The sequence below is a fragment of the Enhydra lutris genome, unplaced genomic scaffold (assembly GCF_002288905.1).
Source record: "Enhydra lutris kenyoni isolate GAN:26980312 unplaced genomic scaffold, ASM228890v2 scaffoldscaffold66, whole genome shotgun sequence".
Taxonomy (NCBI): domain Eukaryota; kingdom Metazoa; phylum Chordata; class Mammalia; order Carnivora; family Mustelidae; genus Enhydra; species Enhydra lutris.
In genome coordinates, this window is record NW_019154150.1 from 2,049,353 (window position 1) to 2,072,981 (window position 23,629).

Below are 23,629 nucleotides of genomic sequence, written 5' to 3' on the forward strand. Positions count from 1 at the left end.
GTCCTAAGTGAGACGCCAGTCCCCTCCCGTGTTCCCGGGAGGGCCTTGGGGCTGCCCGAATGCCAGCCCTGCAGCAGCCAGTCACCTGCGTCTCACTTCACCGGAAGCCAGGGAATGCAGCAGATGCCACCAGAAGGCAGCTTCCCAGGCAAAATGCCTTTCTGAGGAAGCACGTCCATCCCAGGGAGACCTAGGGTGCCCTGTGCCAAAGCAGGACTCGACCATGCCTCACACACCCCAGCTCTGCATCCACTGGCCTTCTTGGGAGCTGTAAACCAAGAGAATGTGACCAAGTGGCTTGTAAAAATTGGCTTTATTTGTCACTTATTCACCTTAACTCATTTATGCCATTTTGGCGTCCACAGTGACAGTCCCCTGGAAGCTGGGGTCAGCCCCTACCCACTGTGATCACAGACCACAGAGCACGAGCCACACAGGGCCCCACCCATGAGGCTGGTGCCCACAGCGTAACCACGGGTGGGGCCGAGCAGATGGCGTGCTGCGGGGGGAGCATCGAGTCTCTGCTCAGGACTGGGTCTGACAAGGCCACGTGTGATATGGTGGGATGCCCTGGACTGAGGGGTCGACAGACCTGTCGGGCCCATCCTGCTTTTGCTGCTGACTTGCCAGGTGGATTCGGGCAAGTCGCTTCTTGTCCCTCGGTTGGTCTGTTCCCTGGTTAGCGCTGTGAGTGAGGTGTCCTAGGAGCTCAGACTCAGCTCTACTGAGTCGTGACCATGGCTCTGCTTCGAAGGCCACTGTGTGCCGGCTGCTGGTAGGGCGTCTCTCTCCACAGGGCCCCGGGTGCTTCCTTAGAGCTGGGGCTTCCTCCAGGGAGAATTCCTCAGGCTTGTGGTGCCTGACTCTGCTGTCCCTGCTGCCAGCACCGCCTGTCCCCAGAGGAGCCTCCCTGCCGGCCTCGGAAAAGGTTCCGCTGCCTAAACCCTAGGTCCCCTGTTACCACAAACGGAACTCATTCTAGACATCACCATGAGTCTTTTCCAGTCACAGGCTGGAGCAACTTACTAAAAAACAAAAACAAAAACAAAAACCCAAGCTCTCTGACCCTGATTTTGCCACAGATGTGGGGCCTGCACCCTCCTCTCTGCGGGGCGGTGCTGACTGAAGCGAGAAGACAGGTGGCATCTGGTCATTTACTTAACATGCATTTGGTCCTAGGCACAGTGAAAAAAAGTGCTATAAACATGATGGGACGTTCTCAGCCTGGAAGGCACAGTGGCCTGTAAAAGTGAAGCCACCGTCTTTCCCCATGTGAGGGCTGCTGTAGGCGAGCGGGAGGCCCGTCCGGCGACAACCGGAAGGATGGTACAGACACACGTCACTTCAAGGGTCATGCAACGTCCACCCGGCTGGGCCAGGCGCCAACTCCGTAAGCCTGGAGAATCCTGGCCTCGCTCCATCAGAGGACACAAACCGACGACAGCCAGCCAGACACGATGGAGCCAAGCCGACTCCGTGCTCTTCAGCCTCAAAGCCCAACCAGAACAGTCAACGAGAATAGCCAACAGGCACAGGCAGAAAAATTAACAGACGGCCCAAGAGTGTCTTCTGGAAAACCCATCCTTTTCTTTCGAAGAGGCTTGTTCCTAAAAAACTACTTATAAAAGGGGAAAACAATGGTGTCTTCCAGAGAAACAGTTTGAAGCCAGGTATGCTAACCCCTGATTGTGACAGGGACTCACCAGTGAGTCATGTCCACCAGAAAACATGATTTGCTCTCAGCCTCGTGCCCTATGGCCAAGACGGAGACACGGCTATGAGGTTTGTGCTTCTATTCAAAAAGTTCCCGTGCTAGGGGAACAGCTCAGACCACTGCAGCCGCCTATGGCACTGAGCAGGTGCAAAGGTTAAAAAAAAAAGTTACCTGGGGACCGTCCTTTGCCGTCCCCACCTCTGGCAGTCAGCTCCATAAAACCTCCTTCCTACCGTTCTTTCTGCCAATGCCAGCATAAAAAGCAAAATTTCAAACTGGAAAAATTCTAGCACTTTACAAAGTGGAATGAAAGAGTATGAAATTCAAAAACATTATTAAACAAAAGTCCCGGTGCTGTAGCAGCACTCCTGCAATGAGCACCCCACAGGCCTCACTGTCCCCCTCCCTTGCAACTCTAGGCAGGGCCCCTCTCCTGGTCCAGGGAGACGTGGCTCAGAAGAGAAGGGCCCCCATGCTGCCGACCTCGCTCTGCTCCTTCACGAAGATTTCAAAGTACTGGTAGATGATCGTGACCGCGAGCAGGATCCCAGTTCCAGACCCGATGGCACCCAGGAAGTCAGCCAGGACGGAGAGGGCCCCGATGCACAGCCCACCAAAGGCTGCGGCAGTGGGGATGTACCTGAGGGACAGGGGGCCGATGAGCCATGAGCCACCATGCAGACCCCTAGCCCCGGCCTGGCCTCGGGAAGGGACCAGGGCTTTGGACATGCCCACATCTGAGTTAAGATCCTGACTCCGAGGTCACTCCACTACCTCCTTGAACCTTCACCACTCACACACCTTGATGGTCTGGACTAGGGCTGTGGTGTCCAGTAGGTGCCACATGAGCCACACAGCGCTCATGAAATGGGACTAGTTCCAAATCGAGATGCTAAAGACATCACATGAGGTTTTGAAGACAGGAATATAAAATATCTTACGATGCTTTTCCTTATGTTATCTACAACTTGAAATTAAATTCTAGACATGGGGAGTTAAATAAAATATATCATTAAATTTACTCAGATTCGTTTTACTTTCTTTTTAAGATATAGCCTGCACACAAGGTTTTGTGAGTTTCATGTATATTTTTACCTTTTTAATTAAAGTGGCTAGTAGAAAACTTAAAATTTCCCAAGTGGCGTGCAATCTGTTAGGGCTGAATGGTGGGTGTAAATCAAGAGGCCGCAGAGGAATTGAATGAATGAAACTGCAAACCACCCCTCTAGAGATCTGAAAACAACCTGAAACTTGAAACACTGGCTTTTCCCGTGGTTGCTTCCTTCAGGTGAGGCGAGCAAGCTATGGGCAGCGGGACAAGCCTGGCTGGCCCCCTGACCTAGGGAACAGTTTTGTGGGAACACAGCCCCTTCATCCATGTAGGTACTGTCAGCGGCCGCTTCCCAGTGGCAGTGGAGGAAACGAGTAGTCGCGACAGGCTTGAAAAGCCTGAGATACTTAACACCACCACCCCTGCTGCCCGAGGCAGCTCCATGGTAAGTGGAGAGGAGGTGCAGACGGTCAAGTCCCCCATGAGCACCCCAAGGGCCAGCCTAGAGCTCTCTTCTGCCCTGCACCCAACACCCAGCTGGTCACCAAGTGCTGCGGCCGGCCTCTCCTCTGCGTCCCCAGGTTCCTGCAGCACTTGGAGCCCTCCTGCCCCCAGCCCACACTCCCACTGTGGCCTCTCAGCAGTCAGCTGGCCCTCCCTCTGGTGGCTCTGCCTCTAGCACTGGGTCTCCTAAAGGGACCCTGAACACTGCCCCTTCCCCCAGCAGCCAGCTGGCTGCCCATATCCTTACCACACCCTCTTGTACCCGCAGAGCCACATGTCTCTGTCTCACTCCCTGGCGGCTCTCTCTTTGAGGAGAGGGACGACATGCTTTTATTACCCTATCCCCAGTCTCCAGCATCAAGCAAGAGCGTAGAGGAATTAGAGACACAGGGGTCTTTTCTACCTCGTTACCCAAGGGTAGGAGTTAACGGATCGGAAACCCCTAAGCCAGATCAGGATACCTGGTGTGGAAGGAAACCACAAATTCAGAGTCTGAGGGCCGGGGGCCAGCACTCACCGATTGAGCTCATGGACCATGGAAGTCTCTCGATGGCCCCGCATCACCATCTGCTGCTCCTTCAGCTGCTTTGCGACCTGCATGGCACCCACCAAGGAGACACCGTTAAATCGGAGACCTGAACTTGAAGGAAGGTGGATGCCTCCTGGTGGGGCTCAACACTCGCAGCTTTTCCTCTTCTGCGCCCTAAGCCCTCACACAGGTAACTCTGACTTCACCGCAGAGAAGTCACGGGGCGAAGTGTGACCGCACACTGTGGCTCTAGCTTCCCCAATACAGTGCTGGCTTCCTGCTGGCGTTCATCTTTGGCCACCGAGGGTTCACAACTGCCCCACCATGAGCATGAAGCATCTGCGGGTGTCCACAGACCACTTTCTTAGAAGAGGAGACAGGTGGAGACCCCTCAGACCCCGAATGGGTGAGGACTACTGTTTCCTGGATTAACCTCCTCTCAAGAAATTCGCTGTAACTTCTATATACTCACATCTTTGGCAGAGGAGCCCGAGACCTCAATCCAGGTTTTGGAGAAGAACGCACACGAGCCAAGCATGAACACTATGTACACCACGGCATGGACGGGATCTTCTAACACGGAGCCAAAGGATTCTGGCGGGGACAGGTAGTAGCACAGGCCGCCAACAGGATACGCACGTGCCGGGCCCCCGGAGGAAGTATCCTGGAAAGGGTGCGCACAAAGCCTGTGAAGGCCGCTCCGTCGTACCTCCGCGTCAGGACAGAAATGGTTCTGAGCAGATGACACAGATGACGATTTTGCTCACGGGCCCATAGTACAGTTCCCTCAACAAAAAGGGAACTGAACATGCTGACTGTGTAAAAGGCATGATCAGCAAATACCTATGGGTGGAATACATGCTCATAGTGAGACGCACAGGTGCACAGCCTGCAACCTGCGCTAGAACTGACGGTTTTAGCCCCGAGCAGCCGTACTTACAGACCAGGTGCCCAGCAGGCTGACCAGGAGGTTGCCACTGAAGCGGGCAGACAGCATCTGGGAGATGACGTACAGGTTGGACACCAGGGCGGACTGCAGGATGATGGGGATGTTGGAGGTGTAGAAGAGCTTGATCGGGTAGGTGTTGTACTGGCCTCGGTAACGGGCTGACTTGATGGGTAGGTCCACGCGGAAGCCCTGAGACACCAAACAGAGTGGAACGCCCTTCACTGCCTCACTGCCTCACTGCCCAGAAACCCAGCCTGGCCGGGGACAGCTGCCAGGGAGCCGGCTGCAAGCATCGCTTCCAGGGCTGTGGTTCCCCTGCCTTACCCACCTCTGCACCTGAGGGCATTGGAACAGAAGGTTCCCAGAAGGGGTGCCTGGGTGGCTCAGTCAGTTAAATGTCTGCCTTCAGCTCAGGTCATGATCCCAGGGTCCTGGGATCAAGCCCCATGGTGGGCTCCTTGCTCAGCAGGGAGCCTGCTTCTCCTTCTTCCTCTGCTCCTCCCCATTACTCGTGTGCTCTCACATTCTCTCTCTTGTTCTTTCCTCTCAAATAACTAAAAATCTTAAAAAAAAAAAAAAAAAAAAAAAAAAAGGGTCTCCCAGAAATACTGGCTTAAAACTGCACCAAAGCCCAGCAGAGATAATCCTACTTTTGTCAGAAACCAAAATCCAGCACATTATATCCAGCTCTATGTAGAATATACTAGAAAAGCCTGAAAAACACATGCTCAAGTTCTAGCAGTGCTTCTCTTGCCTATACTTTCAGTGGCCCCAAGACCCATGCCACCACAGCATCTGCCTCGCACCCCAGAACAGCTGTTTAAGAGGTTTCCGATAATACACAGAAAAGCCAAGCTTTTCTTTTTCTCTTCTTTTTTAAGATCTTATTTATCGGATAGACAGAGAGTGAGCACAAGCAGGGGAAGTGGCAGGCAGAGGGAGAGGGAGAAGCAGGCTCCTCGAAGAGCAAGGAGCCTGCTGTGAGCCTTGAAGCTGAGCTAAAGGCAGACGCTTAACTGACTGAGCCACCCAGGTGCCCCAAAGCCAAGTTTTTCTATGAATATGACCTCTCCCTCAGAAACTCTTGGAGGAAGGGTTTCTTTTATATCATTTTCACAAACTCTCAACGCCTAGAACAGGACTCAGAATATGTAAGATTTAAAATAAAATCTTCGGGGCGCCTGGGTGGCGCCTTCGGCTCAGGTCATGATCCCAGGGTCCTGGGATCGAGCCCCACATCAGGCTCTCCGCTCCTTGGGGAGCCTGCTTTCTCCTCTCTCTCTCTCTGCCTGCCTCTCTGTCTACTTGTGATCTCTGTCAAATAAATAAATAAAATCTTTAAAAGAAAATTAAAAAAAAAAAAAAAAATCTTCATGCTCCAAACGCATACTTGCCAAGCCCCTAAAGAGTCCACTTATTGGTAATGAGGCATCTGAGTCTCAGCCAAAGGAACAGAGTCATTTGCTCCTTGGAAAAAGCACTTGCCTGGTTTAAATACCTTTCCAACAAGCATTCAACTACTCTCTCAACTGCTGTCTCTTCTTGTCAATAAATATTAGAATACAAAGTGGCTGATCAAAAAATACAAAGATTAGCCCGACTACAGAAAAGTGACCAGCAGTGCCGCTCTCTTGTTCAGAAGCAAGTGACACAGACGAATCATCTGAAAGGTAAGAGGAAAGCCTTTTCCAAGATGAGGCTCCTGCCTGCAATTATGGTACAAACTGGGTAAGTCAGAGAGAAGGTGTTAGTTTGCTTGCTTTTCACTTCTCTTGAACTAAAACTTAATATCTTCTCTATCTGCCGACAGCCCCAACCCAAAGTAACAGGATTCCAGAAATACTAGCTCTGCCTCACGTGTGTTCCCGCAAGTCCCCTGACTCAGTGGGAGGCACCTATCCTGCTCGCCTTGGGCTCTGCATCCTTTAAACGCCATCTCATTTCAATACAATGGGACGGGACAGGCCCCGCCAGGGTGTGGGTGAGGGATGCGTATGCCAAGGCATGCTGACACATAAAGGCAGACCATTAAAACTTGGTACACGGGGATCTGGACGCACCTGGAAATAGATCACCACTGCAAAGACAAAGATGGTGGCGATCAGATTCATGAGGTTGGGAAGATTCTGTCGGTAGAAGGCCTCTCGAAGGGCTCGGACCTTGTCAGTGCGTGTGGCCAGCAGATGGAACAGCGCAATGATGGCGCCTTCAAATTCCATTCCTGTTGGTGAAGGAGAGGATGTGTGTGGTAAACAAACAAACCACCAACTAAATTTGGCTCTACTGATTTTCTCAGTGGCTAAAAAGACGAAGTCCTACCCTTCACAGTGCTCACTCCCATAACCCCAGGGAGAGAGTTCTCTCATCTACTGCTTCTGTAGATAATGCAAACCTGCAGAAAGGGCTATTCTACCTTTTGATTTAACTCATCTCAGTTCTTCAGCATGAGTCGTCAACGGCTACTGGACATGTGGCATGACGATCAGTTACAAAACCATAAAGGCAGGGTCTGCTGAACTCTGGCTGAAGGGGCCCTACACTGAAGGGGGGCCTCCAAGCTGCCAGATTCTCTTCCTGGAAATGCCTGGGCAGTCTGAGCATCTGCGGCTCTGAGGAGCAGGCGGGGCTCGGGTTCTGCTTCTGACACTGATGGTCAAGTGGAAAGGACCACATGTGTGCCCCCCGCATGGCTGATCCAAGTCTGAGCTGATACCCTACCCCGAGAGGCTGTGGAAGGAGGCAGCCAGTATGAGCCGGGAAACCACAGCCATGAAGCAGACTGAGCTTCCCAAAGACTGAAGGGAAAGAACGAGACTGGGTACTTGACCTGAGGAGCAGGCAGCAGAGGGACAAGTGAGAGGAACTTGGGGCATACAGGGCATTAGTAAGGCCTAGAGGTGTCTTAATTTTCAGGAAGTTTATAGAGTTAAACAGACCAAAGCTAAAGCAGATAACAAGAATGCTGCGTTACTGTGTAATCTCTGCTAACCCACGACAGTCTACGCCATGACATACTCAGGCAGCCTGCATGCCTGAGCTAGTGCCGTGTCTAGAACCATGGTCTCTGAGGGTGGCTGGAGGTACCGGTAACAGTGGCATGAGGTGTGCCTTGGCACTGTCCTGCATGCGCTCAAGTTTTGAACACATGGTGGCTGGCACTACCTGCTCTGTTCCCAAACCATTTTAAGAGGATGCTTCAGGGGGCACCTGGGTGGCTCAGCGGGTTAAAGCCTTTGCCTTAGGCTCGGGTCATGATCCCAGGGTCCTGGGATCAAGCCCCACATCAGGCTCTCTGCTCGGCAAGGAGCCTGCTTCCCTCTCTCTCTCTGCCTGCCTCTCTGCCTACTTGTGATCTCTCTCGGTCAAATAAATAAATAAATAAATAAATAAATAAATAAATAAATAAAAAAGAGGATGCTTCAGGCCAACCTTCCAATGGGGATCACCACTGACCCCTTCTGGAATGTAGCTTCTGTGAAAGAAACACTGTTCCAACGGTCTGTAATTCCTCACCTCACCCTGTGATGCTGTGCTCAGTCCCCATGCACCCCCACACCCAGGCTTGTGACAACACTGCCTTCCCAGGGCACAGGGTTCAGGGATCTCAGAGCAGGAGCCGGGACAGGCCTTCAGAGGCCGCTGCCCCAGCTGCTGGGGAGGAAGGACTTGTTCCCTTCTGCCCTCCGTCCACACTGCCCCCCACTCCCGTACCTCTGACCACAGCTCCGACTCCTCTCCACCTTGTTCATTCTGCACCAGCCACACATGCTGACCCTGAACACTACACTCCCACCTCAGGGCCTTTGCAGCTGCTTGTTCCCTCTAAATGGGACATTCTTCCCCCACAGAGCTGCAAGGCTCCCTACCCTCTGCAGGACTTTGTTCCAAGGTAGGGGGATGCTGGGAGGGGGTCTTCCTGATCACCCAGACAACCCTGTGACAACCCTCCCAGCATCTCCATCTTCTTTCTCTGCCTCATTGTTCCCCTAGGTACCTGTTCCAACACCTGCTATGTGGAACACTCAGCTCACTCCGTCCGTATTCCCAGTGCCTGACCCTTCACAGATGTCAGGTAAAGTATTTGTTGAGTGAAGGGCAATGCCAAGGGTAAGCTCTAGTTCTCCTACTTTTTAACATCATTTCTTAAAATTCGCCACCTGTTGCATCTCTGGGAACAAGACAGAACTTCCAAGTGCGAAGAGTTACTTCAGGCACAGAGGCAGCTTTGTACCTGCACGGTCCCACTAATCCCATCTGAGCTGTTCCCACTTGCCCTTCACAGGTCTGTGACGTTTGTGACCTGTGCCTTCCTCCAGGGTCCAGTCCTCGGGACCCCACTCTTCCCTCTCCCCTGAACCCACAGCTCTCATGGCAACACTCAATGCCCACTTGAGCGGCTTGGAGTGACCCCTCCCAGCTGCGCTTCTTTCCGGCTCAGTCTCAAACACGACCAGCTGAAAGCCCAACACTTTTAAAGCCAGAAACAAACCCAACTTTGCTCTGTGATTTTCCATCACCCTTGAAAGAACCTCCTCTATCCCGTCTATTACGCTCTTAGCACCTTGTGCCTCGGTCTGTGCTTTCCATGACGGGCTGGCTGGTCAAAGCTGGACAATGGAACAGCCGCCGGGCTGTGTTCTCCGCCTGTCTTCCCCTCCAGTACAGGCTGAATCACCCCTTCCATGCTCCAACCCCCACTGCCTCACTGGCCAGCTCCTCAGTAGAAGGTGGCTCCTCGGCTGGGGCTTCTGCACCTTTACTGACTCCTCCCCTCCCGGCCCCAACTCTGGTGCCGCATCTTCAGACTTCAGACTTCTGCCCCCAGGCCAGTTACAGTGACAGTCTTCACACCCCTGAACCCCTATGATCCTTTCTCCCGCCTGCCTTTTCACACCCATCCCTGAAAAATATTACCCTCCACCCTCTCCTTTCTCCCAATTTGTCCTGAATTTCCTACAATTCCAGAGGTACCCGGGGAGGAACCAAGTCCCTCTTCTCTGAGGCTCTTCTGACAGTTCCTATGTCAAGCTACGCTCTTTCCCTTGTAATCTACTGGGTGCCTGTGGCCTTCATTTGTCCAGAGACCTACTTCGAGTATCACTAATGAGATATTGTGGTCTCTGGACACCGGGGACTGTTTCCAGCATTCATCTTGAAGAAAAATACTCAAACACGCATGAATATTTATTTCTCGCGAGTCTCCTCAGAGTGTGTAACATATTTAGTGATGAAAAAACCTGATTTTCCTTTCCTAGTAAGTCACACTTCCCTAAATATTTAGGAAGTTTTATTAAAGACACTGCCTGTAACAAGATTCTCTTCTTTATAGGCATAACATACAACACTTACACGTAACATGCATCTACTCTTGAGCCAGGCCTCACAGAATTTCATATTATTTCTCATTAATCCTGGCACCTACAGCTGATATGCAGAGGAATGTGCCCAAGGCCATTTAACCTCTACCAGCAACAGCCAGGACTTAAACCTAGTGAGCTCCAAGTTCAGGCCTCTCTCCCAAAACTGCTCCAGATCGGAGCAAGTGCGTTGGTTCCATAATTTCTGCTTAATCACTGCGAGCGACTGCCAAGAAAAGATGAACCTGTGAGGATGTGCACTATTTCACTGTTGCAACAACAGTGACACTGGAAACAACCCCAATGTCCGTCACAAGACTATAATAAATGCTGCCTCATCCTTGCAATGGAAGTCCACACTGCGCTGAGGAAAACGAGGCAAAATTATGTAGTCCAACATGGCAAGTGTTCATGAAATACACAAAAAATGCAAGCTGGACATCTTTATGAGCACAGACCTATCTGTGTTTTAAAAATTCTATAGATAGAGATCACTTTAAAAAACAAAAAACAGAAACTCTGCAGATACACACAGGAAAATCAGAAGAGATGTACCTAAAACCAATTTGATTTTTCCTGGGAATGGGGGAACTTCTGTTTCCTGCCTTGCACACGCTGGTACTTTCTACTAAACCCTGTCCCCAGGGAAGGCCAGGGCCCTTACCTCGGCCAGTGTTGACAGTGGTGGGGCTGAACGCCTTCCACACGATGGTCTCGCAGATGTTAGTGGCAATGAAGAGGGAGATCCCAGAGCCCAGGCCGTATCCTTTTTGCAGAAGTTCATCCAAAAGTAAGACAATTAAGCCAGCAACAAAGAGCTGTGAAAATTTAAAAAGAAAAGAAAAAATAAAATAAAGCAACCCAGACAGACTGCACATTACTGTTCTTCAAAGGCCTGTTCCTTTCCTTCTGCAATACCAAGCTTTTCTGCTTCTCAACACTAAAGGCAGGGTAGACCTTGGACAGTAGAGCCTTTCTCTGGTGAACTCGGAAAGGCCACCACAGGGGCCATGGCTTCTTCTCATGCTTCTGTTATGCCCACCTCAGATCTGTCATTTGGGAAGTCTAAGTGTGAGGAGCTACTCAGAAGGGGGGACACGTTAGAGCCGCACTGACCTGTATGGTGATTAACAGGCAGATTCCAGCGCCCATTTCCGAAGGATCTCCATACATTCCTGTCATCACGTACACGATGGACTGGCCGATGGTAATGATCATGCCAAATACTGGAATCACAAGAAAACGGCCTTCTCAAAGTGGGACACTACACGGTCTGGAGAAAACAGTTCTGGAACACCTACTGTGTGCCAGGCACTGGGGAGGACGACGATGGGAGATGTAGAATGCAGGCATGGCCTGCGAGGAGCTCAATCCAGGAACGCTCAGCAGCTCCATGGCCAAAGTACAAGAGTACTGAGTACAAGTACTCAAATGCCTTCTAACAAAAGCCTGCAACCTCTTCAATTCCAGCTTCTCCAAAATCACTTTCCTTTCAGTGACGGCAGGAGAAAGAGTTGAAATGTACTAATACAGTTCTTTTCTTTTTTCCCCTTAAGATTTCATTTATTTATTTGACAGAGAGAAAATGAGAGAGCACAAGCAGGGGAGAGGGAGAAACAGACTCCCCACTGAGCAGAGGGCCCAATGCGGGGCTGGATTCCAGGACCCCGGGATTATGACCTGAGCCCAAAGGAGATGCTTCACCAACTGAGCCACCCAGGCATCCCACTAATCTAGTTCTTATGAAAGGAGAGTCAGGGAGCAAGGGAAGATGACATCCAGAGGCATGTGATTTGGTGATGGTGTCAACGTGAAGCACCCAAACTCAAGTCAGGTCACTTAGGCTTTGGAGAGCTCCCTAACTTGAATACATGCCCGGGCCCTCTACAGGCCTATCATCTGGGTCTGAGTCCAGCACACTGAGTATTATCTCTGGGATAAAATGATCCCTTCTCAGCTTGTAGTTAATATAGTTCTAAAGGAAAAACTCACAAAGCAGTCAATTTAGTTACTAGTTCCGTTTCCTCATCCACAAAGCTCTTCTGGCCAACGAGGTACATTCCTTTTTGTATGCACACGTCTTTGTTTCTTGTAGCTCATTAGTCTCTGTTGTTAGGCACAGTGGAATCCACATGTTTTTATTGGTTCCACAATACTAGATGGGTTTGGGATTCAATTTCAGCTTTTCTGCTTAGTTTGTGCATGAAATACAATTTTATTCCAAAATGCCAATCAAATAATTTCTATTTAACTTTTTAAAAAAGTGCCTAATAAAACAGATATCTTGAGACAGAAAAATTTCAAAAAACTGTTCAAGAATAAAGAGAAAACAGCTAATTTGTGCTTTTGAAAAATAATACATGTGTATATTTTACATCCTGATTTGTATCTGAAACTGACAAGTCTGAACTGGATTAGTTTTTCTTGCTCAGTCATTTCACCTACTAACTCTAGAAGATCTCTAAAACATGCTAGTGTGGAATAAAACAAGGCTGTGCAGGCAACTGTAAATGTCATTTCCTAATTAATGCATTTCGCTTCACAACCAGAGGCTGCACGTGGTTCATTCTGAGAACTGGTTACTATTACCAGTAACATATTACTTGCTATAAAGCAATACATTATCCTCACTGTTACAGATGAAAAAAAGACTGAGACTTCAGAGACGTCATCTAACTTCATCCCAGGTCACAGAGCTAGGAAACCACAGAGCTGGACAGAAAGGATCCCTATCCCCTAAGCGGAATCCTTCCAAACTCTGAGCAGAGAGAAAATACCACGTGTTGGGTAGCTACTGCGCACCAGGCACTGAAAGAGGTTTTATACACGCTATTCAAATGAAGTCTTAAAATAGCTCTGAAGTTTTCCTTCTAAGTGGTAAGGAAATTGTGGCTGGTGGAGGGCGAGACCTCCAAGCCCTGCTCCTTCCACTCGATGACACCCGGTGACACCCACCACCTCCACTCGATGACACCCGGTGACACCCATCACCCCGCCTCATCGATTCTATCCAAGTGTTCTCTCGTTAACATAGCCCACAGTACACCTACAGGGTTGGTGGGCCAAGGAGGTTACAGCGTATAAAAAAACCTATTTTGATGCCCTAAACTTCAGAGCAAATTTGAATTCTCACCTGCAGACATCTGAACATTATTCAAAATCTCACTTACACTTTTGGGCTCCATTGAAGAGGGCTCGGTCTTTTGGGGTGTCACCAACTTCAATTATTTTGGCACCAGCCAAGAGCTGCATGATGAGGCCGGAGGTGACAATGGGAGAGATACCCAGCTCCATCAATGTGCCTTGAAGAAAGAGCAAGGCAAAACACAGCCAGTATGAGCTTGGAAAAGCAACACATAATATTAAGAAAATGAATGAGCAAAATTCAACGGTGTGCCCTGTATACAAATCTGATGTGTTTCAGTTTGCTAGCAGCATTTAATTTCAAAATTAATCCCCAAATATCAACGATTAGCGTATAATTCAACTCATTCTATTCACTCTGCCAGGCAACATCTTATTCTATTTAGGAAGTCACGTGGCATTTAAATAGACGACAGCCTTTAAATTCACCCCAAACAGATACATTCTGGTTTTACAGAGATAAGGTTCATCTCTTCATCAGTTAATAAAAAAAGGATAACATTCAAATAATTTCCGGAGTTTGGAAAGAAGGTCTGCACCATTGTATCTAGTTGTGAATAAACCTCTATTTCCATTATGCTAAAATGAGCTATACTTCCAACTGATTTAGAACTTAATTTGAAATGTTTAGAAAGCCAGTTAATCAAAAGCAATATCAACATAAATGTTCAAATCCTCCCCACCCATAGGTAAATGGGTTAGAGTATACAAAACACCGTTACATATTTTTTTGGACACGTATATACAACCTATAGATATGAAGACGTAGCTCAAAAATAAGTTATATATTCTAAAGAATGTTATCAAAACAGAAGAAAGACCGGTACGAATGTCATCATTTCAGCTGTTTAAAAACATTCTAGTTTTTCCATGTTTTTTTATCCTCCACGACCTAGACTTATCTTGTTATTACAGGTTTTGTGTTGCATTCAAATGCCGCAGCACTGAATTGGCCATCTGCTCAGGCTATTCAGCACAGCGCGCTAACATTCCTCCCTAACACTCTGAATTCCACATAAAGCCGAAGCCTGTAATTTAACCGAAGGAGGCCAGTCAAATCCACACTGGAGAGAGGTACAGATGGCCAGAGTCCTACCTCTGTTCGAGGCGAGAATCACTCTCATCCAATAGAAAGGGTCAGCTGAATCTGAAGACATGATACCAAATAGCGGGATCTGGAAACAAGCAGAGAAAAGGAGTCAGCACGCTGACCCCCAGCCTGCTCTTCGCCCCACCCCAATTCTGGAACAGGAACTGTGCTTACCTGGCAGCATACTAAGAAGATAAAGAGGGTGATTGCGGTCCACAGCACTTTCTCCTTAAACTGAATCTATAGTGGAAGACAATGCATTAAGGCAGTATTTACAAAGACAAGTTCATAGACATGAACTCGAATTAGACCCCTTTCTCTGGTTCACCAGAGAAGTGAGCCTTGAACACTCCAAACCGAGTGCCAAACATAAGCACTAAAATGTAAGGATGTGTGTTGCAGGCTTTCTATGTACAAGACAGGCATACAGAGACCTTTCACATACAATTTCATTGGAGCCTCATGTCACTTAATGTTATCTTTACAATGAGAGAATGGTCTTAGGAAAGCTAATGTGTCCCAAATCTCACAGCTGAAGTGAGTTTTGAGTGCAAAACCTGTGCTCTTAGTCACCAGAATTAACAGTTTAGGATCAGACCCCAGATGGAACGATGTTGCAATAGCAAGGGATTCCTAAAACAGATCAGACCTTACAAGGAGCCAAAGATAGTGATCATTCAAAAACGTTCTGTAGCTGATAAAATCTTGCAATTCTGTGGCTAACTAATTTGCAATGTGTGACAGTTTGACAGTGTATTTGCTATGAATTAAGGGTAAAACAATGTAATAAAAAATAAAAAATACTGGGGGGGGGGGAAGGCAGGGAGAGTTACACCTTTAACCTACTCAGTGCCTACTAACAGCACCTACTTTTCACATCTCCATGGGTACACATGTAGGTCAAGTGACTACTGGGAATTATTTTATAGATGACGAGTGAGTACGATCAGGAAAATTTAGAATCCCCGCCCAAGGTCCCCCTGGTACCAAGTAGAGCTGGCAGCTTATCCAGGTGTTCTGCCTCAACTGATTGCCTTCCCTAGTACTTCCTGCCTATCCTGCAAGAAGGGGTTTAAAGGGCTTAAAAAAACACTGTATCTATTGTGTGGACTGAGGATTTTGATATGGAAAAGTACCTTGTGAGCGACAGCATGAAGTGAATAGAACTGTACTCTGAAAAAGTACTTTTTAACTGGATGGGAAGAGGAGTCCCAAGTCTACATGAGCTCCAAGAAAGAGTCTGGCTCTCTGGTCAGAACAGAAGTTGAGGTCTTCCATGACTGCCACTTCAGGCAGGCCCCAAGGAGACCACCACACAAAGGCGGCGGGCACTTAGGGTATGACACCCCACATGAAGCTGAGGTGAAGTCACAGAACCCTCCTTCCTCTTGAGAATGCTCCCCTTCCCATCTGTCGCCTCACCAAACCAAGAAATTAGGAGGCCAAGGGAAGGCAACACCACTTCCAGCTAACCAGGAACACAACAGGCCTGTGTTGAAAGGATTCTTCATGGGAAAAAAGAGTAGATTTTTATAAGACTCCTCATTTCTTAATAACCAAGTCTCCTCTCCTGGATGCAGCCAAATTCAACAGCAAAACTTCAAAAGCTCTTTATCCCAATCCTTTGAAATAGCTCTTTACCTTTGAAATAGCTGCTGAATTAGCCAACAATCACTTCTCATCAAAAAGCTTTTGAAATTGATAAAATCTTGCAATGCTGTAGGTTAACTAATTTGCAATAGGTGATAGTTCGACAGTGTATTTGCTAAGAATTAAGGGTAAAACAATGTAATAAGAAGTACTGGGGCTGGAGAGGCAGGGAGCCCACTCCATATATCCTGTGTTACAAAAGCTTTGAGACAACTCTCATCTTCTACCGACTTCTAAACATTTTCTCATCACCTGGCCCTTCCATTGCTCCCCATCACCCTTTATGTTCTAGCAATATGGAACAACAGCTAACACCCTCCCACCTGCTTGTCTGCTTTCCACACATATATTCTTTATACCTGGAATTCCTTTCCCTCCCCTCAAAAAAAAAAACAAAAAAACACAAAAAAACCCCCACAAAAAAACCCAAACTTCTATTCTTCCATTAAAACCACTAGAAACCACATCTTCCAGAATTAATCCCTTCCTGAGCCACTGCTACAACCTGCACTTATTTTCACTGCTCCATCTACCACACTTAGTTACAAGGCCAAGGTCAGACAGCTATTAAAAGGTTTGTGAAGGGTGGGTCCCAGGCTTGTCTATCCAGAGCCATATACCCTTTCTGCTATGCTAGCGAGTTGGGGTAGAAGGGACAACTTTGTATTCTGCCCATTGAAAAGGGCACGTATGTGGAACACTTACACAAAATGATTTCAAGTTAAAAAAAAAGGGGGGGAGACTTCAAGAACGTAAGTGTCCATATTGACGTTAAATACAAAGATGTGTATGTGAATTCATGAACAACAGTCATAAAAGAATCTAAAGGCAAAAATCTTTCACTATTCATTCTCTCGAATGCAAGAATCTAAATAAAACTTTCCCACTGTTTAACCGCTACACCAGCATTGGCAAAACTTGCTATCCTGGGCTGTAGCTGTGTAGGAGCGGAAATTCTGATAAAGGTTCTACATTTTTATCTTATCATGTTTTAATGTGTCTGCTGTAAAAAGCAGGGTTCACAAAAACGCCCTTTTTCTATGTACCTTTTATGCAGACTGTCAGAGTCCTAACTCATTTGCACAGGATAAAGGGACTGCTCTTACCTCCTTTTAGCACATGCACACCAAAACCTCCTGGGGGAGAAAAAAACCCAGCCACGAAGCGCTCGTGCTGGAGGTGAAGAAGGAAAGGAAACTCAATCCGAGTATCCTGAGGCTTCTGGGGCCTTATTCATCCATCTCCGAGTTCCACTTTTGGGACCGAGCAAACCGGAGGCTTTGTTTGCTGGAGTAATATCCTCAAAAGATGCTCCAAATACAGCACCATAATTTCGGTGGAAATTCCCACACAACCAGGTCACCTTCCGACAGAGCTCAGGAGTACACACCGCTACACGCCAGGAGGAAGGGGTGCGAAACAGAGTTCCCATCTGGCGTGCTGAAGCCATTTTTAATTGTACTGTAAACTTCGGGCGCCCAGACAGTTCATGAAACCTCGGTGGACTGCGATTTCGGGAACTTACCTTCCTCTCCGGCTTCTGAATTTCCGGCAGGATGACACAGAAGGGCTTGATGACTTCCAGAAATTTGACTTTGATGGGAGAGACAAAAGCAGAGTTAGGGCACGTAAAAACCTTCCCCGCTCCCTTGGGGAAGCCTTCAGCCCAGCGTGAGCAGGAGCAGGGACTAGAGGAGCAGACCGCGCACGGGGGCTCGCGGGCACCCCCAAGAAGGGCCGGGGGCGCGGGCCACGGTCTAGGGGAGCCGGGCGGGCCTGGAGGGTGGCCGCTCGTCTGGACCCTCGGTGAAGGGAAGGGGCATTTTGATCCTTCCCGGCCTTGCCGGGGCTGCCCTGAGGGACTCACTCGCCATGGCGGCGGCTGCTCGGGCTCCGGGTCCCCCTTCGGCTCCGCTCCACTCCAAGTGAGGTGAGGCTGTCCGCGGCCCAGCCCGCTTCGGAGCGCTGCACCTCCGCCGAGAGACACGTCAGTGCTAGCACCGCGGCGAGCGGCGCGGCGCGGCGCGGGGCGGAGCTGGGGGCGGGACGCAGGCTGCTTCCGCTTCCTGCCACGCGCTGTGGGCCAGCCGCGGACCCTCACCGTCGCCGCCGAGACCACAACTCCCGGCATGCAGCGGGGCTCCTGGGCCTCCCGGGAAGAGGGTGCTAGACGCCGGGGCGGGGCGGGGCGGGGCGCGGGGCACGCCGGGATTGGGAGTGTGCGGCTGCGCAGCCCTGGCCAAGCGGGAACGCGCTGGCGGAGGGTGTGAAAGGGCTACAGAGGCCGGGCGTTGCGGTCTGGTGGAGAAACTGAGGCAAAGGGCAGAAGCCGCTGCGCCCAAAGCCCTGCAAGTAAGGCGGTGTCCCAGGTCACCTCTATGCCCTTCATAGTACTTATAACTCTGAATTAGTGAATTGAACGTAAGCTCCTTTGATCCGGAGCCAGTGTCCCAGCGCAGGCTGAAATGCCTGGCTCCTAGTAGGTGCCTGGTTGGTGAGGCCGACGGAACACCCTCGTTTATTGAGTCATTCAGCAAACCCGGAGGCTTGCCCTGGGCACGGGGTCTCGGCAATGACTCCTGCCGAGTCCCTGCCATCTGAGGACGAATGGGATGAATTCCTGGAAGATAGGATCAGAGAAGAACTGGCACAGCTCAGGAAATGGGCTGGGGAATCCAGGAAGGCCTCCCAGGAAAGTTGATTTTGTGCTAAACCTTGACAGATTCCGGCGACAAGAAATGAGGGAGGAAGGTGCACCAGGTTGAGGAAACCTTTTGAGCAAGGCATGGCGGTATGACCGCCTGAGATCTATGGGGGAAAATGCCCTGTTTGGCTGCAGCAAAGGCTATGTGAAGGGAAACAATATTATTTAACGTTCGTGGGGGACAATGGGTGGGGATGCTAGACGGAGAATTGAATTTATTTTCGAGCCATGTATAATTTACAGGGTAGCATGTGGTGAGTGCTCTAAAACAGACGAGAGAGACTTTATGTTGATCATTTAGAGGAAGAGGAGGTGGGTGATGTTGGCTGGGGATTAGGGAAGGTTTCAGGGAACTAAATCATGACCTGGACTGATCTAAGTTGGAGGTGCAGATGTGGCAAGATGCTTCTTGGGTAATATTAATTTGGGGATTGCTATTTCTATTTGCCCCCTCCCTCCCATTTCTAGGGTGTAGCCAGGATTTGCAAATCTTTACCTCAGAAATTTTGGTAGGACAGAGAGCCTTTTTCTGAGACCCAAACCCAGAGGTGGGAAGTTAACAATGGCTACCAGAGGCAGGCAGGTAACTTTAATTAGTGAAATGGTGCAGGTGTGACAGCATGTGATATTCATCCACCGCACAAAAAAAGTGACCACGGAGTCTGCTTGTGGAGCTGCTTCTGAAATGGAGGACCGAGTGATAATCTCTTCTGGAGTTTTGGTCAGAGGCTAAACTTGTAGCCCCTGGGCTAAATCCAGCAGACAGACCAGAGCTGATTTAGTCAGTATGCATCCTGAACCATACTGATGGTTAAAATATTGAAGTACCTAATAGTAAAGGGTATTATAGTAATTGTGGTAAGTGTTACAATTAGTTAATATAAATTTTAATATAAACTCATTGGTGATAGTTTTAGGATATTAGTACCATTGGAAATGGTATTAATGATATAGCTACATCCAAGAAATATCCATGACACAGTTTAATCTGTGTCACTGAAGGGACTGGCTAAGTTGCTCATGTGAACAAAATACTGATCGCTTCAGGAGAATCACTGGCTTAAAATAACTTTATTCTTGGCCCTTTGTAATTCTTTTGAAAGTAGTTGTGCAGTGTTTTATACACTTAAGGTGTTATTTATAAAATATTAAAACCCAATACCTAGAATGAAGAGAGAAAATCTAGATAAAATTTTAAGACTTTTAAATATAATAAACACGAATCTTGTTAATTCACAGGACAAAGAAGGAACTATAATAGTAGTGAATCCTGGCCTAACACCTGTTGTCTGTTTTGGTGTGGTGCAAGAATCTGCACAAAATGAAACTCATATTAAATAAACTTTATTATATAAAATTAGTAATCTGGAATGAAAAATAACTTGATTTTTTCCAACCAAGAATTTGACTTGTGTCACTTAGTGACAGAAAAGTTGGGTGCAAATAGTGCTCAAAAGTTTTGTATTTACTACTGGGTATTTACACTAAAGATACAAATGTAGTGATCTGAAGGGGAAGGTGCACCTGAATGTTTATAGCAGCAATGTCCACAATAGCCAAACTATGGAAAGAATCTAGATGTTCATCAACAGATAAATGGATAAAGAAGATGTGGCGCATATATATATATATATATGAATACTATGCAGCCATCAAAAGAAATGAAATCTTGCCATTTGCAATGACATGGATGGAACTAGAGGGTATTATGTTGAGTGAAATAAGTCAATCAGAGAAAGATAATTATCATATATCTCTGATATGAGGAATTTGAGAGATTGGGCAGGGGGTTGTGGGGTTTAGGGAGGGAGAAAATGAAACAAGATGGTACCACGAAGGGAGACAAACCATGAGAGACTCTTAATCTCAGGAAACAAACTGAGGGTTGCTGGGGGATGGGGTAGGAGGGAGGGGTTGGCTGGGTTGTGGACATTGGGAGGAGGGTATGTGCTATGGTGAGTACTGTGAATTGTGTAAGACTGATGATTCACAGACCTGTACCCCAGAAACAAATAATATGTTATATGTTAATTTTTTTTAAAAGTTAATTTTTTAGTAACCTAAAAAGAATGTTTGGGACAGATTGACAAAAGGCAAAATAGTCCACAATTATTAAAATTTCTCTTTAGAATTTGTAAAAAAAAAAAAAAAAAAAGTTTTGTGTTTAAAGATTAAATTCTAAATGTTTAATTCATCAGGATGCTGTTAAAACTTGTTCAAGTGAAATCTTTGACACTATATAACTGGGCATTTTTATGAAAATATTTAATAGAATTTTTTTAAAAAATTTTATTTATTTGTTTGACGGAGACAGATCACAAGTAGGCAGAGAGGCAGGCAGAGAGAGAGAGAGGGAAGCAGGCTCCCTGCTGAGCAGAGAGCCCTATGCGGGACTCAATCCCAGGACCCTGAGATCATGACCTGAGCCGAAGGCAGCGGCTTAACCCACTGAGCCACCCAGATGCCCCTTTAATAGAATTTCTAAAGGAATGCTATTGATATGGATTTGGGTACTATGGACCCACCTGTTGCAAAACATAGATGAGAAAACTTTTTGGAAAACAAATCAAGGCAGTTCATTTAATTTTTTTACTTACTAGATTACCAGTTTATTATAAAAAGGAGTACTTGAAACAGCCAGATGGGAGACATGCATAGGGCAAGATATGTGGAAAAGGGCACGCAGCTTCTCTGCCCTCTCCAGGTGGGCCATTGTCCCTGAATCTGCATGTTTCACCAACAGGGAGGCTCTCCAAACCTGTCCTCTTGGGTTTTTATGGAGACTTCATTACCATAGGCATAATTGATTAAATGATTGGCCATTGGAAGTTGATTGAACCTCTAGCCCTTCTACCCAGGCAGATCATTTTAAATCACCATCAAAGAAACTTCTTTTGTTTTACTTAAGGTGTTTGGATAATTTGCTTATAATACAAATTTTGTGGTTTTGAAGATAAGGGTTTTTGTTGATCTGATGGTGTTGAGAACCACATTTAATACAGTGTATTGAACTTTTTTCCCAAGTTCAATATAAGAAACTTGTATTGGGCAAGAAAAATTATATTTCATTGAAAAATATTTCCATAAAAATGTCATTGGAGTATTGTACGACAATTAAAAAAAAAGTCATTGGATTTTGTACAAAAAGTACCAGTGTAATATTAGAGTCTCGTGTTTCAGCCAAAAGTTTAGAAAAAATTTGGATGTATTAACTTGGCACTAAGTTATCAAATTTAACTAATTTTGGGTAAAGCAATACAAGATATAAGTCAAGTAATTCTCATGTTTTCCTCAATATGCTGTATTTACTATCACACATCAAATGAAGATCAGAAAGAACTGCAAATTACATAAAGAAAATCAAACCTTGATGGACAGCTTGAAGTGCTAGAGCTTCAAAAGCAGTTTGGAAATCAGTAAATTCTGTATATTCATTGTCAGAGAAAACAGAGTGGTTAGTGATTTCAAAAACATGTTTGAAGTGTTTTGGCCTTAATAAATGATATTTTTCACGGAAATGTCAAAATATGTTTCAGCTTAATGAGAAAAATGCTTTAATTATTGTGGCTGATATTTTAGTGAACTATAGATGAAACAGGAGGATGTATGTAAACTGTCATAGTCTGTTAGGGTTGCTATAACTGAATGCCACAGACTGAGTGACTCATAAACAACAGAAATGTATTTCTTACAATTTCAGAGGCTAGAAGTCAGATAAAGTTGCCAGTATGGGGCAGGTTTCAGTGAGAGCCCTCTTCCAGGGTTGCAGACAGCAGACTTCTCCTTGCATCCTCGCATGGTGGAGAGCAGAGGAAACAAGGTCTCTAGTGACTGTTTTTTTGTTTGTTTGAGAGAGAGAGAGAGAGGGTATGAGTTGGGTAGGGGGTAGAGGGAGAGAGAGAAAATCCCAAGCAGGCCTCACACACAGCGCGGAGCCCAACGTGGTGTTCAGTGTCACGAACCAGAGATGTCAACAACGTTGAGATCATGACCTAAGCCAAAATCAGGAGTCGGACACTTAACCAACTGAGCCACCCAGGCGCCCCTCTCCAGTGACTCTTAATAGAACATTAATCCTTATGACCTCCATGTTGTGTCTTTATCTAACTCTAATTATCACGTTAAAGAGATGGGTAGGACTTCAATATGAATTTTGGGGAGACATTCTGTCCATAACATAAAGAGATAAAGGAAACTTTGAAAAAGAAGTGGAAGGTAGAGATATTAAAAAAAAATAAAAAGATAGGTATACTGTTTGAAACTAAGCAAAGTACCAATTTCAATTGAAAAACTGTTAAGATTGTCCAGCAGATAATATGAAAAGGTATTTGAGGACAAATGTGAAAAATGTAATGAACTTTTCAATTTTTTTAACTGAAATTTGGCCAGCTGGTTTGTGCAGTTCTGAAGTTTGAGGGTGAACAATTAAGCCAACTCACTAAAAGGTATTTCAACAAATGACTTTTGTGATTTAGTCACTAGCATAACTACTGACTATAGAAGAGCCTCAGACGAAGTCTGGAAAATGTTTAAATGTAACTGCTATTCATCAGAAGCTGAGGTTTCAACACTGAACTATCATTGATGTTGAGAAAAACTGTCTATTTAACTCATCTAGTGATTATCAATTTAATGGAGAAGTTGCTGGAAGAATGTGATGTTGCTCCTTATGTCAAATCATGACTTATACGGGACAAAATTTAGTGACAGCTACACCAAAAGGTGAATAATTTCCAAATATAAACAAATGATTTACCCTTACTGGAATGATCTGATAAATTATTTTTTTGCCACAAACTATATATATATTTTTATTTCTTTTCAGCATAACAGAATTCATTGTTTATGCACCACACCCAGTGCTCCATGTAATACGTGCCCTCCATAACACCCACCACCTGGCTCCCCGAACCTCCCACCCCCCGCCCCTTCAAAAC

General features: G+C 46.9%; 1 protein-coding gene across 1 annotated transcript; it reads right to left on the minus strand.

Moving 5' to 3' along the window:
• Window positions 1-297: 297 nt before the first annotated feature.
• On the minus strand, window positions 298-18,001 carry LOC111159083 (Sec61 translocon alpha 1 subunit). The gene is made up of 12 exons (XM_022521470.1): window positions 17,856-18,001; window positions 17,514-17,581; window positions 14,513-14,578; window positions 14,345-14,423; window positions 13,275-13,406; window positions 11,221-11,330; window positions 10,769-10,922; window positions 6,808-6,968; window positions 4,739-4,936; window positions 4,271-4,462; window positions 3,787-3,863; window positions 298-2,354 (listed from the first exon to the last, which is right to left on the minus strand). The coding sequence occupies exons 1-12, from the start codon at window positions 17,860-17,862 to the stop codon at window positions 2,168-2,170; spliced, it is 1,431 nt and encodes a 476-aa protein (XP_022377178.1). The 5' UTR covers window positions 17,863-18,001; the 3' UTR covers window positions 298-2,167.
• Between the last annotated feature and the right edge of the window lie 5,628 nt (window positions 18,002-23,629).